This window comes from Montipora capricornis, chromosome 5 (genome assembly GCF_036669925.1).
Source record: "Montipora capricornis isolate CH-2021 chromosome 5, ASM3666992v2, whole genome shotgun sequence".
Taxonomy (NCBI): domain Eukaryota; kingdom Metazoa; phylum Cnidaria; class Anthozoa; order Scleractinia; family Acroporidae; genus Montipora; species Montipora capricornis.
Genome location: NC_090887.1, coordinates 1,316,237 through 1,332,393, shown reverse-complemented (window position 1 = coordinate 1,332,393; position 16,157 = coordinate 1,316,237). Strand labels below are relative to the sequence as shown.

The window sequence follows — 16,157 nt, the reverse complement described above, 5'->3', positions numbered from 1 at the left end:
TCCTCAGCAAAGACATTCTTTGAAACCAACTGGTCAACAGTAACAAGGGGTAATGTATGGACACGAGCAACAAAATTCCTGTCGTAGTTGTCTTTCAATAAGTAAGAAAGGTCTGTCTTTGTGAAAGGGTGAAACTTTTCGTTCAGTTTAATAAATCGCAAGTGTTGATCATAAAATTGGCCACGGCTAACTCCAACGCGACCAAACGTTTTTGTGCGGGGAATTTCTGGGCGTATACAAGCCCTATTTTTTCTTTGAGCTCCTTCTCTCATCCAATCGTCCCAGAAACCCAGAGGCCACTTGGGTTTGAGTTCATTCCAAATATCTTTTCTTAACATCCATCCGAGACCAGGGAAGAAATCTGTTCTATAAAGGACATCATTTCTCTGAACCATTCCTTCCTTGCCATTGTCATTCCAAGCGGAAATGCACCACAACGATGGATCCTTTTCTAGCACAGACTTTGTTGCTGTGAAGTATTCATAGAAATCTGGGGCTACCACAAACAAAAGAAAAAAGAATAATTATTAAAGTCGATCATTGATGTCGTATTGATTCTATGTCTACACTGTTGAAATTTAGGCGGTGAATTTACATGCACATGTAATAACCTGACATCAGAGGCAGTGTGGCTCAGTGTTTTAATAGTGTGGTTGCCTTGAGATCCAGATATCCCACATTCAAGACATACTACTTGAATTTGATCCTGGTTACTAAGTCTTTGGTTCAACTTCTTCGCTTCACTTGCAAATAGCCAACTGGTTTGCCTCTGGCCAGTTCTGATAATTTCTTAACATAATTTGTTGTTGTTGTTGTTCTGTTTGTTTCATTGGCCCTGAAAGCCCCTACAGGCGAGTGGTGAAGTAATATATGTAAACATGTAATATTTTTCCCATAACTTCACCCAACTGCAACACCCACCCTGTTAGGTTCCTTAAAAGTTCCTAGTTTTTCAGTCTTTCTTTCCTCTTCTACCTCTTTATTGGGAAGATAAATATCTGAATTACTTGGTCTTTGAAAACATGAACAGTGAGTGGGTTCTTAAATGTCCCCTTGAGTTTTCTTTGTAAAGGATTCTAAGGTGATGATACCTTAAATACTGCTCAAACGTACAATGTAAGTTTTATACCATCCTCACTTGACACGCACGGCAGAAATCATGTTTTGCGTTACGTGAATCTTATCAAGTAAAATGTTAAAAAATCTGCTAGTAAAGGGACTGGTGGATTGTGTGAATGGTGATATACAACTCAGTTTGGCAAATTATGCAGTTTTTTCACTTGCCTGATTTTTAGATCAATATTGTTATAAATTAAAATAGGAAAGATATCATTGACGTCACCTATCGTCATTAATGTGCCAACCAGAACCTCATTGGCTGTCGAAACAAAGGGTCTTTTGTTCCTGTGGTTGGCACATTTAAATAACAAAAGAAATGTTTGTATTAAAACAGATACCATGAAAGTTCCCTATTATGGGGTCTTTTCCCAACAGTGCAATATCATAAAGTTCAAGCTCAGGTGAAGAAAAGGTGTTTGGCAATAGGGTGGATAGAGTATCAGGAGGCCTATGATATGGTGCCGCGTTTGCGGATTGTTGAAAATGGTGAAGGTGGCTGACAATGTGAGGGGTGTGTTGTGTGGTAAAGTGTGTGGTAAAGTGAGTGATAGGAAAACTGTGTTGACGTTAAATGGGGAAGTGTTGGGTGAAGTGGGGATCAAACGTGGAATATTCCAGGGGGACTTCTCGTCTCCACTGTTGTTTGTTCTCACGATGATTGCTGTCACCATGTTGTTGAAAAAGGAGAACATTGGAGAACATTGGGTACACGCATGGGAAGGATTGGTGGTTGATTGAAACATAGGGATGGGGTTTAGGCTGGACAAGTGTTCTGCATTGGTGTTGAAGCAGAGGAGGGTGAAACTGGTGGTGAGGTCAAAGTCATATGGTGAGAATTTGATTTTGGCGATAAATGCAACAGGTTTTAGGTATCGTGAGGTACAGTGCAGGGACTTTGGATTGGAGTGGTTGGAAACTGAGGGTGACGGATGTGAAGACTAGGAAGAGGATGAAGATCTCTGCCCAGGGCATTCCTCAAGAAGGGAAGTAGAGTGAGGTTGTAAATGAAGAGGAGGGATGTTCAGAGGGGATTGATCAGTGTGTATGATTGTGTGAAGGAAGTGGAACTTGGTCTGTTTGCATATGTTAAGGAGGGTGACGAGAGGATATTGAAGGTTGTTGGAGAGACGTTGCAGAAGGGATAAATGAAGAGCAAGTACAAGAAGCAGGTGGAGAAAGCAAGGAAGGAGATGTTTCAGGAGAAGATGTTGCATGGAAAGTTTATGAGGGATGTCAGTGAAGTGGGTGATGAGAGGTTGTTGCAGTAGGGGTCTGGGGAAGGGCATGGACGAGTACATGTAGGTATGTTTTTTGCTGCTCAGGAGAAAGGTTTTGTTCAGGTCACAATTGAGAAGGAGGATGTCCATCTAAAATGTAGAGTGTGTGGCAAGGTGGTGGAGTCAGTTGGAGGCATGTGGCTGTACTCATTTGGCGCAGAGGGAGTATTGGAGGACATATGATCGATGGGTTTGAGGGTGTACTGGAAGCTTTTTCAGAAGTATGGTGTGAAGTGTGCTGATGTGTGATATAACGAGGTTCCATATGAGGTGAAGGTTTAAGGAATGGGAATGTGGAATAGGAATGTGGAGATCTGGTGGAATAGGAGCATCGAGACGGCACAGAAGGTGAAACATAATCGTTCAGACATTACTGTGGTGGACCCAGGGGCTCAAGAGTGGATGTTTGCAGATTTCTTAGTGCCTTAGGATAGGAATGTGCAGGTGACTAAAGAGGATGAGAAAATCACCAACCACTCTCCTCTGGCAAAGGAAATCAGGAAGATGCATCAGGTGTCAATAAAGATTGTGCCGTTGGTGGCTCAGGTTGTTTGGGTGTGGTGTTTGGTTCATTGGAGGTTTTTTTTTTCCACATGTGTTGGGAGGAATGCAGGCCTCTGCAGTTATTGGGTCCACCCTTATCCTTCGGAACATGTCAAGTCTGTAAGCCCCAGGTCAAGGCCAAGGCTAAGTAGTGTAATAATGCCTGCAGACTTTGAATACCATCTCCTTGCTGGTTGTTCTGTTCACAGAGAGTCAAGAATAATTCTTATTAGTATCACCCAACCAGTGGACTAATGGAAATCCTGCATTTGGATTGGCCATGCTACTAGAGGACTATTATTAATAGTCCTCGGGTAGCGAAAAGCGTTTCGCTTTCTTTCGTTTTATTCCCAAATAATTATTTCTTTAACTTGCATTTGCCTTTTCTGTCCGACTAGTTGGGTGATACTAAAACAATTAGACCCTTCGCCCTCAAGGGCCACGGGTCAATAGCCCACTCGGCTTCACCTCATGGGGTATTGACGCGTAGCCCTTCCGGGCTACGGGTCTAATTGTTAATTAACTATATTAAGATTTTAAAGTCTTACCAATGTCCAAGTCATCTTCAACGACAGTCACAGTGTCAAACCCCATGACGTCAAACATCTGCCCAAAAGCCCACTTATAGTGCCGACTGATCTTGTAGTAACCCATCATGGAGTTCATGTTGCTAGGGACACCTTCAACATCTGACAGGTCTGGTTGTCGAATATGTTTAACTTGAGACCCGTATGCTGCAATGACCTCTGCAGTTTCTTTATGTCCACAATCTTGACTGACCACAATGGGGAACTGAGCAGCTGAAGGACGATACCTCAACAACAGATCCAAGCAACGTATCAGAGCTTCGGGCCTGTTGCAGGCTACAACAAGAACAGCAGTGGTGACAATTTTAGGGTTAGCTGGTACTAGAGGCCGTTTTTTACGGTAAATTACAATTGGACGGGCCACCCGAACTAAAACCGTTTTCGGTTTTTTTGAGGTTTTCCCTTCCTCTTCTGGTTTTTCCACTGATTCCTCCAAAATTGTTGACGCAGATTTTGAAGGCTTCTCTCGAAGTGTTTTAACTACATTGCCAATGTCCTTTAACTTTCCGTCAGCCATACTCTCTAAATATTTGTCGGAGAGTTGAGTCAGTCTTGGATCGAGAGCCAACGAAGCGGAATGTTTGCTGACAAAACGATAAAGAAGAACAATGTTCCCAAGAACAAACAAGGACATGCCTAAAAGAATCAACCATCCCCGCTTGGTTATAAAGACAACTTTCATCTTCGAAAGTTTCATAAAAATTCTTAAAAATTACTAAGCTATATAAAGCACATGGGGACTTCACACGTAACAACAACAACAATTCCTCGTTCGTAAATCAATATATGTTCGTCTTGCGCAGGGACTAATCGGAAACACTCGGAAAAGGTCGATTTTTTTTCTTTCTAAACCGTACAGTACAGTCGAGGCCTCGAGAAGAGAAAAGGAAAATGTTTAAGCGGTTTAATAGCACATTTTTGTTTCTTTTCTCCATTCAAAATAAAAGAATTGAACCCGAATTTTCGACATTGAAACATAATTTCCCCTACCCCACCCTTATGGTGCTCGTGCCCACTTCCCAAAGCAATGTTTGATTCAACATGTCGGGTGTAATGTGGAAGATCGTCCTCTTTGCAGCGTTCACAGCTTTTATAGCTGCTTTGATCGCTTGGTACACAAGGGAAACATTCGACCCTGAATCGCTGCGAGGCAAAAAGGTGGTAATTTGTGGCGCATCTACCGGGATTGGCGAGGAACTTGCTTACCAGTACGCCAAACTTGGAGCTCAAGTTTTGCTTGTTGCGAGACGTGAAGAGGAACTTCAGAAGGTTGTTTCAAAGTGTGGAAAACTTGGAGCTGAATCGGCGAACTACATCGTAGCTGATTTGTCCTCTCTGGAGGGAGCAAGACATTTAGCTGCAGTAAGCACAAATTCATTTTCATTTCAATGTTCTGGGATGATATCTATATGGATCCCATCCCATCCTGTAGCCTGCATTTGTAGCAGGCGTGATATTTAATCGCGGGATTAATTAAGGAGGCTCGAAATACTTTGTCCTTTTTTCACACTAAGAAACAAAATCTGTCCCTTAGATATAGGTAGGGTAATCATGTCAAGACGAAATTTAGCCAGGGTAATTAGGGATTTTTTAGCGCTCCTCCCCTCGCGCGCCACTCGCGCTTCGCGCGCGCCTCGCGCTCGCCTCGCGTTCGCCTCGCTTTCGCCTCTGTTTACGACAAAAATCACGCATGTTTTGCAGGCTAGGGTAATTAGGGTTGTCCTAAAAGCCGGAATGCGGAATCCGGAATCACAGGTCATTGTTTTACCAATACAGAGAGTAAAAACTATAAAACATTCATAAAAGCTAACCTTAGGCCTAAAAACGTTTGTTTGGGCCTAATTAGGCCTAAGGTTAGCTCTTATGAATGTTTTATAGTTTTTACTCTCTGTATTGGTAAAACAATGACCTCTGATTCTGGATTCCGGATTGCGGCTTTTAGGACAACCCGGGTAATTAAGTACCCCTGACATTATCATATAGTCAGTTACACATTTATTACATAGTTATGCCCTTATGTAACTTGAATCTTAGGCCTAGACACAATGCTTAATATTGTTTGGGCCTAAGGTTGGCATTTTTGTAGAGTTTTAGACTTGTTTCAGCTATGGCTCCCTTCACCTCAACCCCCACCCACTACCCCCGGAATAGTCATGCCGGAAATCTATGACAGGTACTGTATAGTTTTTTTTTTTTTTTTTGAGTTTTTGTCTCAAGGGAGACAATAACTCAAGCAGAAGGAATTCAATTTAAACATAAGGAATAAGGGCCATGTCCACAAAAGGACTTGTGCGTGTGTCTCTTCTACTCAACTAGTTGATAACTGGTACACACACGTAAGGGTTAACATCATCCCTTACAAAATCAGGAAAAATGAGGAGGTTACAAGATAAGCATTTACACATGACACCCACTCATTCGAGTCCATGCACGAGTGGAGCTACAGACCAACACAAACAGATTTAAGTGACCATGAAATTGTTTGTGCAATAGGATAGGAGATGTATGTTTATATTCCATCTATATAAGAATTGGAAGAAAGGTGAACAAAGTCAGCAGGATTTGTTTGTTTTTGGTGAACCACTTTGAATGGTGAGCTGTCGCAAGCAGCTTTAGAATACCAGTAGGCCATTTCTGAGTTCATGTCAGCCTCCTCATCAAAGCAAGTCTAAGTGCGAAGTCTTTGTGATCGTCATTAGTTCTACTTTACATATATGAATGAAAACTAATTTTCATAAGAAAAACATTGCACTTAGACTCGCTTTGATGAGGAGGCAGACATGAACTAGAAAATGGGCTATTGCATGTGTGGCTTAAGCTCGCATGCTCAGCTGAAAACCCTTTCAAGCCTTGTTAAACACATGCGAGTGAATGAGAGTGCCTGGCTTTGAAGCGAAGAACCGTTGGTTTGGCCTCAAGTAGTTTGCCGCTTTGAAGGTAGTCGCTCTTTATACGCATGTTTAAATAATCCTGCAATAAACTATCGTCCGCCCGCCTTGACTACCTTCGCTATTTGCAAGCGGAACTGATTTGTAATTCAGTGTACTTGACAAATTTATTAACAGTAAAGTTACTAGTTCTCCTGGTCACAAAAGTATGCATTACCAGTATCTGGATTGTGTAGTCTGAAAATTGAAGTAAATGGAACAATTTTGTCTGTGACTCACCTTTCATCAATCATACTCTGGTCTGTGGGCTGAAAGGTTGGTAGAAAGTGATGTGATAGGCTAGCCATGATGACATAGGCTACTACAAAGAATATGGATGGGGATTGGAGACTTTGTTTTAATCTTTCTTGTGAGTAAAGGCTGGGTCGGTGTTTTTTTGTGCTGCAATTTGTCAGTTTGGCTATTCTGTTGGGGTTTTCAAGCAGTGGTTTGTGAGGTGCAGGTAGAGGTTGGCAGCAGTTCACTGGAGGTTGTTAGTAAGGTAAGTTAGTTTTTTAGGAAAAACAGAAACAACACTGAGACTTCATGAGAAGACATTATTGGTTTAGCCTCCAAAGACCTAAGGCACAAGCAGTGGTTCAAAAAGTACAGACAGCCAGTGAAAAATGTTGGCTACTTGACTCAGAGAAAGCAGCTGCTTTTTTCCCTAAAATGAAAAAATTAAAGTCCCGAGGTTAAAACAAACTTTGACAATGAGGGCATTGGGAGCTGGTCATTTGTGGGTTCTAATGTTCCTGTGAGGAATGAATCAACGATGAAATGATAATTATATGAAATGGATCATAATTATTATATGAACTGCAGATATGAAATCAAGTGAAGCTATGATCCTCGCAGTTGTGAATGCAATTTTTGCAAATACCTGGAAAGAAGCTTGAAAACATGACCATCAATTTTGCTTTTGAAATGTGGCATGGACCATATTCATACTCTTAGTATTGGACTGGAACTAGCGTGCAATGGAGGCTTATGCGGGGAAATATATTAAAAAACATTTGGATTTGAAAAGAATCCCCCGCATTAGCCTCCATTGTAGCTAGTTCCAGTCCAATACTGAGAATACGAATATGGTGAATTGGGAGTGTTCTGTTTTAAAAAGGGCATTCCCCCGGATACCCCTATAGATAAAGGGGCTGTTATGCCCCTTGTTGATACAATGGTTTAATACTTTGCTCAAACCAGGAGCGCTTCCCATTTGAAAGTTAACTAAACTAGTGGGAATTTCTGCCAAATAGAAATTTCCACAATAATTAAAAGGCAACCTACCATTGGTCAGAAAAATTGGTAAAGCTTTTGCTCAGTGGTTCGGTACTGCACAGAGACAGAGCACGGATCTCAGTTTGATCATGAAGCAAATGGTTAAGCAATAAACTGATCAATTGGGTGAAAGTGGGAAAAGAGGAGTATGTGTGAAGTTATTCCTTTTTTTCTGGAAAAATTCCAGTGGGAAGAACTGTTCCATTTGTCATCCCACTGGAACGACTGGTTTTTCCATTCAAAAGGAAAGCACTTCAGCTGCCAACCTTTTTTCCAGGGTCTTTCATTTCCCCACCCAGACCCAGAATGAGGTTGATGAGCTGCTAACATCAACTTTTTTAAAACCCCTGCACAAGATTTGGGGATCAGAAAGCAGCTATTGGATTGGTTCAGCAGGGTTTCCAATAAAAATTTATCTTAAGAGGGTAATATAGAAAGACAGGTGTGTGAGAGAAAAATTAATGTAATGAAGGTGACTTGAGCCCCCCTGCTTAGTGGTTAGGGGGAGGCATCTTTGATTTCATTTTAATGCATTTTTAGGCTAAATGTAGAGTAAATTTGCCTTCCATCTTGTTGATTTTTATAGGCCCAAATGTAAAGTTACTAGTCTTCACTGAAAGTGACTTATTTAGACAAACTTTAAAAGAAATTTGATTGTTGATGTATGTATACATGTTAAAAGTACAGAATTTTCTTTGAAAGTTACGCACACAACTACATAAATGAATGAACAAATCAAAAGCATTTGAACAAAATATATCGTGCATCTGCAGTGGTTAATCTGTAGGTTTATCCCGTTGATTGACTCCTGGGGGTTCCCTATTGATGAGTAAAATACTAAGTATGGCCGGTTAAGGGGTGAATGGGTTACTTTTATTGATTTTGCAAAGCACAGTCATCCTTTATTTATTCCAAAAATGTCCACTTCATTTAAGTCTCGTGTAGTACAGGAAGCACAAGACAACTGGCAACTTCCTTTTGCGTGGTATTGTCATTCTAGGGATGAATTCATGCATAGCTGTCATGGAATGATTAAATAACCTCCCAGGAGGTAATAAGCTCTTCACAAAGGGATAATCCTGCCATTGTCCAAGCTCTTATATATTGAAAGAAAAAAATACAGAAAACAACAAATTCATGCTAAGAAAGTTAACAACGAAACCAATGATCCTACACACTGTAGGCTTGTGTCCCATACTGATCCAGTGAAATTAGAGGTTATTCAAAATAGCTTAAATTGTAATATTTGGAATTTTCATAACAAGAACGAGTTCCCTTTATCTCTGCAGCAATACCCAGCAAATTCTCAGCTTGTCTTGGATTGAGTGTGGGCAGAAACCCATAAGGGTTGAAACGTGTAACGGCCCCTTGTGTGCTGGGAAACAAGCTTCTGAATATTCGATTTGCTAAGTTCCATATTTGGAACAACGAGAGAGAGGGGTTTCCAAATATGGTACTTAGCACTCAAACATTCAACCAATCAGTTCGCACTGAATATTCGGAAGCTGTGAACGCGCGTTATGGGTTTCTGGTGTGGGTGATTAGTTTATCTCAAAAAAGGCAACAATAAAAGGCCTATTTGATAAAAAAAAAAATGACAGCCTTATTTTTTTTCAATTTAAGGTCTAAAGGCCATTTTTGAAAAGACTATAATACCCCTTGTTTGTCCCTCCAAATTTTGGATAAGCATTGTTTCCAGTTTCTCATGGGACTTACAATGATCCTAAGAGAAAACAAAAACAATGCTCATACAAAATTTGTGGGAACAAACAAAGAGTATTATAATGGTATTTTTGAAAGTGGCCTATTGATAATGCTTAATAAAGAAATTAAAATTAATATTTTTGCTAGGAAACAAACAGATTATTTGATGGACTGGATGTGCTGATACTTAATCATGTCATGCCTCATTATGGATTTTGGAATGAAAACAGCGACCTGAGCAAACTGCCTCAGTACTTTGCAGTCAACACCATCAGCTACATAAGTATTGCAACTCTGCTACTTCCATCACTCAAGAAAGCTAATGGTACAATTGCAGTGGTGTCTTCCATGGCTGGGGTTGTTCCAGTCCCAAGAGCTGCACCTTACTGTGGCAACAAACATGCTCTTCATGGATTTTTCAAAAGTCTGAAGCAGGATTTGGTTCTTCAAGGTCATAAAGAAATTTCTATAACAATTTGTGTCTTGGGGGCCATATCCACAAAGAATGCTCGCAAAATGTTATCAGGTTATCCAGCTGGGAAAGGCATTGAACCCTCACCTGTTGATGAATGTGCCATCTCAATGATCAAGGGAATAGATCTCAAGAAGCAGCAAATTTACTTTCCTCGGATGCTTAGTTTTGTTGAGACAGTCCATTTCTTTTTCCCAGACTTTGTAGAGAGCATGATTCAAGTGGCAAGTAATGAGAAACCAATGAAGGATTTGTGGGACTGGTAGAATTTCAATTTAACCCATCAAAATAATACGTACTTTATAAAAAGTAAAACTGCAGTAAATTATTTTCAATTGCAAAACACTCATCTTCTGCACTTAAACAGGGCCGTTCTCAAAATGATGTTAGGTGGAACAAAGTAAACTGTAATGAACTCAGGTCTTTCGCTTAATTGTCTAGGAAACTGTTTCCTGTAAAAGGTGCAAGACTATAGTTTCCATAATTCTTTGGCAGCCCTGCTTGTAAGAAAATTAGTATTAGTTGGCTTATTTGTGCTGTCTATCTGCTTTGTTCAAGGCTGCTAGGGACAAAAATTAATGTTTTTAACGAGTCAAAACACTGCTTGGTTGATAAAGTCAACCATTGAAATTGTTTGAAATTAAGTGGAGGTCATTGTTTCACCATAGCTGAAACAACTGAAACACCTAGCGTTAGGCCTAAACACTATGCTTCAGATAATGTAAGCCTAAGGTTAGCATTTTTGTAAAGATTTTGGATGTTTCAGTTATGGTAAAACAATGACCTGGAACCTGCACTTTACACCTTCCAGACATAAGTTTACACTTCACTAACTTTTATGTAGTACATATTTTTGAAAAGTGTTAATAATGACTAACCTGACTTCCTTGGAAGTGTACAATTATCGGCCATTCTTGGAACTGCTCACCTGTTGCGGAAAGTGTTGTGTGTATAAGTGTCTAGCTAAAGGGAGTTGCTAAGACACAATAAACATTACCTAGTAGAACACCCAACAACTGGAGAAAATCAAATAATAATAATAATAACTTCTTACTAACCGAGCGCAAGGGCCGTACTGGGGAATATTGGCCCGAGGTCGTGGCTGTACGGACCGAGCGCAGCGAGGTCCATACAAAACGACCAAGGGGCAATATTCCCCAGTACGGCTCGAGCTAGCTCGGTTAGTAAGTAGTTTATTATATGGCTTTTTAATTACCTTTTGCTTTGTTTTTTCGAGCCCGTAATCGGCCCGTGGGCATTATGGGAGAATAATGCCCTACAATTCAGTCACAATTAGCCAATCAGAGCACGCGTTATATCGGCTACAAACACAAGCCATATAATAATAATAATAATAATAATAATAATAATAATTATTATTATTATTATTATTATTGTTGTTGTTGTTGTTGTTGCCCAGAGCAGACAGTGCAAGGTGCCCCACAGAAGACATTCCAAACCATTTCAACTCTTCTTTTACTTTAAGTCAGTTCTACTTATTCACAAAATGCCAATGTCACAGCACCCCAATAACCCAAAATAACGTCTTATAGACCTGTTCTGGGTGATTTGGGTTTATTTCATGATGTAGATGGCAGGACTTCTAAAAGTGTTCGTATGTTGGCAGAGGAAACAGATGTGGTACTGACTGAAACTTAACCCATTCACCCCTTTAAAACCGGCCTAAACCGGCCATACTTAGTATTTTACTCTGTCTAACGCCAGACAATTTTACTGGTCAATGGGGAACCCCCAGGAGTCAATGGGTTAAGGGGGAAAGCAGCGATTAAAATTTTAATCACTGGCTTTTACCCACATGAACATTAGCCATGTTTTACATGGAAAGAAAAGAAAATATTGCCTAGGAAAAGGGCTGGAATCCCAATTGTTTGTTCAATTTAAGTCATACAAATGCCAAGAATTAGCTTGAATGTTTCATGTGTTGTCCCAAATGTAAATTGAAATGGATGTAGCTTTCATCATTTTCCCTTTTTGCTATTTATTTGTGTACTCAAAGTATTTTATAGTTTGTTAGTTTTTTCATGGGACCTTTGTCCTGTTGATTATGCATTAAACTACGTATTTACATATCTGGTTGTATTTTTAGTGTGTTTGATAATTATTGCAGTGAAAAAAAAAAATAAGGAAAAAGAATTTATAAATTTTCATGTTAAAATTAACTTAGGAGAAACAGGGAAAGAATCTTATTATTATTATTATTATTATTATTATTGTTATTATTGTAATTTCCCTTCATACAGTTGTAGGTTATTATGAAAAGAAGGACACTACCTTACTAGTTTATCTTAGAAACTCGTCTTCTGGTATCAATGTTTATCTATGCCACTATAATATTGTTGGCAGCCTGCTAGAATGTACAAACAAAATGTTTTCTATCCCCTGTCATTTAAATTAATGATGTCAGTGATGAGTATTTGAATTTCATGTTCCTCTTGAAAGGCGATGTATTTTGTTTGAGATGCACTGAGGGGTACACAGAAGCCTGCAAAACAGGTGCTTATTTAGCCGAGTGTGAAGTGCGACACAAGACTAGTGCAGAGCGCAAGATGAGGGATATGTGCCCTGCAGCAGGTTTATAGGAAAAGGCATGTCCAAGAAATAAATGCCTGTAAAGATCAAACTCACTTATAATCTCCCCAGTGATACCAGCTGTAAGTTCAAGGCATTTACTAAGATTTCAAGTTGCTGGGTGAATATAATTTGCAAGAGGTGAACCAAGTGGTAAAGAAGCCAGCAGCAAGGGATTGTGTATGTGTGTTGGGGGAAAGGAAGGGGGGGGGGGGGGGGTTAGTGAGTAGCTTAGAGTTATGCTCATGGTAGCCTCGGGCCCTTAGTAACAGCCCTCTCGAAAGAAATGAGCATCTGCTTGATTGGACAAGGGTACTGGTATTGATTGAAGGAGCTGAACAACAGCTCAGACAATTAGCGTCACAAGCTTGGAGGGAGTCACGTAATACTGCGTTGGTCACCTAAATCACACAACGCAAGGCTAATGATATAACAAACATGAAGAAATCTTGAAAAAAAAAAAAAAATGAAAAGAAATGAAACCAGCTGGAGTACTATACTTACGGTGTGGAAGTTTTTTCTTTAATGCAAAGATAATCTCATTTCATCTGAATGTCTATTGAAATTTGTGGACACCAACAACTTAATTTCATTTTAAATGATGACATCAGTATTAGCTGGTCCTGCAAAAGGGCCTTGAAGCTTATCATCAGGGACAAAACAACTGAAAGGAAAAGAAAACCTACAGTAAATAACTGTGGAATTTTAATACTTAAAAGTATAAATCTGAAAAAAAAAACTACTGGACATAATAATCATATGTCACATTCTTTAGGTAACTAGAGATTGAGAATGGTCAGTAAGTGTTGACATGAGAATTTACCCTAAAAGTAAATAGAAAACCCGTTGCAGAATATTCACTTGTGTTATTGCAATGAAATGTCTTTTAATGAACGAAATGATGTATGAATGAATTTCGTTGGTTCATTCATCACAGGAACATTAGAACCCACAAATAATGACGAGCTCCCAACGTCAGTGGCTGATTCATAGCTCAGTTGGTTAGAATGTTACACCGGTATCACAAGGTTACGGGTTCAAACCCCGTTGAAGTCCTGAATTTTTCAGGCTTCTCTTCACAACTGCTAAAATTGCATTCACAACTGCGAGGATCATAGCTCACTTGAAATGCCTTTTTTGTTTAGGAAACTAAGAGGTTATTTGATGCAACAGACGTACTGGTTCTCAATCATGCTGTGTTCCCTCGTGAAGTCTGGAACAAGGACGTTGACCTAAACAAAGTGCCTTTTCACTTTGCCGTTAACTCGATCAGTTACATAAACATTGCTACATTACTGCTTCCTGGTCTTCAGAAGACTAACGGCAGCATTGTGGTGATGTCTTCATTTGCAGGAGTGGTTTCACCTCCAAAATTTGCAGTCTACTCTGGAAGTAAACATGCTCTCCATGGATTTTTTGGTGCTCTTAGGCAAGACTTAGTGCTACAGGGAAACAAAGGAGCATCAATGACTCTATGCATTCTTGGTGCCATTAGTACTAAAAATGCTCATGAAAGAGCCAAAGGTCATAAAATCCAAAATGGAACTCTAATGTTTGAAAACGTTGATGATTGCGCTGTTGCTATCATCAGGGGTGCCGCACTCCGCAAAAGGGAAATTTATTTCCCTTGGTTTTTAAGGATAATTGAGATTGCGCATTTCTTGTTCCCAAATTTTATTGAGAGTGTTATTCAAGTCTTAATGAATGAAAAACCTGTAACGAACTTGTGGGCATGGTAAGCCTCTATTCCGTGAACTCATTATTAATCACTTTTTGCGCATCATCTTGGTTTGCTGTCTGATTAGCCCAGTCAGCCCCCAGGCACCCTAGGATGCCTCCAGCTGAAAAGTAAAATCATCTGGCATTAGACATAGTGAAATCAATTAATAGGCCATTTCACAATTGTTGGTTTAGTGACTTAGCCTATGAATAGCTGCAAGGCTGCCGGTGACCTTGTTTTGATACAGTCCTCACTGCTTTTATCATGTGAATTATGCTGTTGTAATTCTAATTAGTATAATTATTACCATTAGAAAAGCACAAAGGTTTCTATCAAAGCAGGGTCACTGGCAGCCTCACTTCCATTCTTAGGCCAGGTAACTTAGCTACAAATGTAAAATGGCGTATTGGTCTCACTCCCAAGAGTCAAATGTAATAATATATGAAAGCGAATTTTTTAATGGAATTTTCTATCAATTGTGTATCAGATGTAATTTATACCGTAACCACTGGTTAATAAGACAGTTCTTTTACTTTTAATTTTTCACAAAATTAATTATTGATGAGTTGGATATTGCTACATCGTATAGAATGAGCATGACTACATAAAACTTTTTTCTACAGGACAAATAAAAATTAATATTAATTGACAAAAGGTACATTGACAAGGTAATTTTATGCATTTCAGTAATAATTTAAATAATTTACATCTCCTCCCAAAATGACATAATTACACTAATTAACTCTACCATAAACCTACAATGTTTAGAATTTCCCAACGTTTTTGCACAAACATTATTCTGCCAGTGATTAGTAAATGTGTCAAAACATACCGGTAAATTTACTGTGTGGAAAGTTTGGATCAATTCCGATGTTTAGAAGTACGTGAAAAGGCAAGTCAATAAGAAGTGTTTTTGTGATGAACCTACTGTACGTCTGTCTGACCACAAGGTATTACACAAAATTGCATCTTCATAAAGTTTTTCGATTTTGCTCGGGTTTTCTCCCTTCCTTTGCTCATTCTTACTTCCAAATTTTTGGAGTTTAAGGAATTTAATAAAACACTTACTCCATTCGCGCTTGTTGGATATAAGACTGGTTATAGCCAACTCAGCACTACGCGCCTCGTTGGCTATTTACCATCTCATATCGAACGTGCGCTCATGGAATAATTGTTAAGTAATAATATTGGTTAATTAACAATAATAATTATTTCTAAAGTAATAATTTATAATAATCAAACCAATAATTAGACATTAGTTATTGTGGTTAACTTTAGGTGTCCATGGCAACCTATAGGTTTTCGGTGTAGGAGCATAAGAACTTGCTATTTTCCCCGTGTGTCCTGGGATTGAAATCATTATGGTTTTGGGATATTGTTTCAAAAATGAGCCCCTACAGGTATTAATTGCCAAGTAGAAGTACCTTGGGTGTTTTTTAGTATTGACGCAAGTGAAAATACTGCTTCCAGTATTGAAATCGGTAGTAGTCATTTTTCAAAAGTACTCTATCTGATCTGTTTTTTGATAGCTATATTTTCAGTGGCTTCTGTCCACTTTCATCAGAGCTACAACCATTGTTATTGCTCACGCTAGAAGCTGTCGTTATTTAACTCTAAATTAATGGTATCTAAGCACAAGGAAGCATTAATTTTTCTTCTCATTTACATTGTCACTGTTTAAAGTGGAATGCCACGACTCCAACAAAAGTCTCATGTGATTGTTCATCATACCACGTTCGAGGATGTGGGCATCTCTCGGATGAATGTTGTGGGTCAGCATGCTGATTGAGAGCTGATTCGCTGTTGCTCGTGCGGCTTGGATCATGTTTGGCTCTGCGCAAGTTCCACAAGCGCTTATATTCTCCCCGACATATATGATGAACAGTCACGGCAAGTCACTTTGTACACTAGCCTTTGGACTTCGATCGTTGGTCGGACTTT

At 39.4% G+C, this 16,157-nt stretch overlaps 2 protein-coding genes across 3 annotated transcripts in view; one reads left to right on the top strand and one right to left on the bottom strand.

Annotated features, from left to right (window-relative positions):
* Positions 1 to 4,288, bottom strand: part of LOC138049031 (alpha-1,3-mannosyl-glycoprotein 2-beta-N-acetylglucosaminyltransferase-like) — a 4,597-nt gene extending 309 nt beyond the window's left edge. Inside the window, exons 1-2 of the mRNA XM_068895142.1 lie at positions 3,488 to 4,288; positions 1 to 496 (exon numbers count right to left, since the gene is read on the bottom strand). The exon at positions 1 to 496 is cut by the window's left edge and continues 309 nt beyond it. Of these exons, the coding sequence (XP_068751243.1) occupies positions 1 to 496; positions 3,488 to 4,223 (1,232 nt within the window). The 5' untranslated portion in view covers positions 4,224 to 4,288. The remainder of the gene's footprint in view (positions 497 to 3,487) is intronic.
* A 259-nt stretch (positions 4,289 to 4,547) lies between these two features.
* Positions 4,548 to 14,870, top strand: LOC138049029 (11-beta-hydroxysteroid dehydrogenase 1-like). 2 transcript variants are annotated; one of them, XM_068895139.1, is made up of 2 exons: positions 4,548 to 4,888; positions 13,642 to 14,870. In XM_068895139.1, exons 1-2 carry the CDS (start codon positions 4,568 to 4,570, stop codon positions 14,233 to 14,235), a joined length of 915 nt encoding a protein of 304 aa, XP_068751240.1. In that variant the 5' UTR covers positions 4,548 to 4,567; the 3' UTR covers positions 14,236 to 14,870. The 2 variants fall into 2 exon arrangements, with proteins under 2 accessions (XP_068751240.1, XP_068751241.1); XM_068895140.1 differs by lacking the exon at positions 13,642 to 14,870 and adding an exon at positions 9,583 to 10,920.
* Positions 14,871 to 16,157: the final 1,287 nt, after the last annotated feature.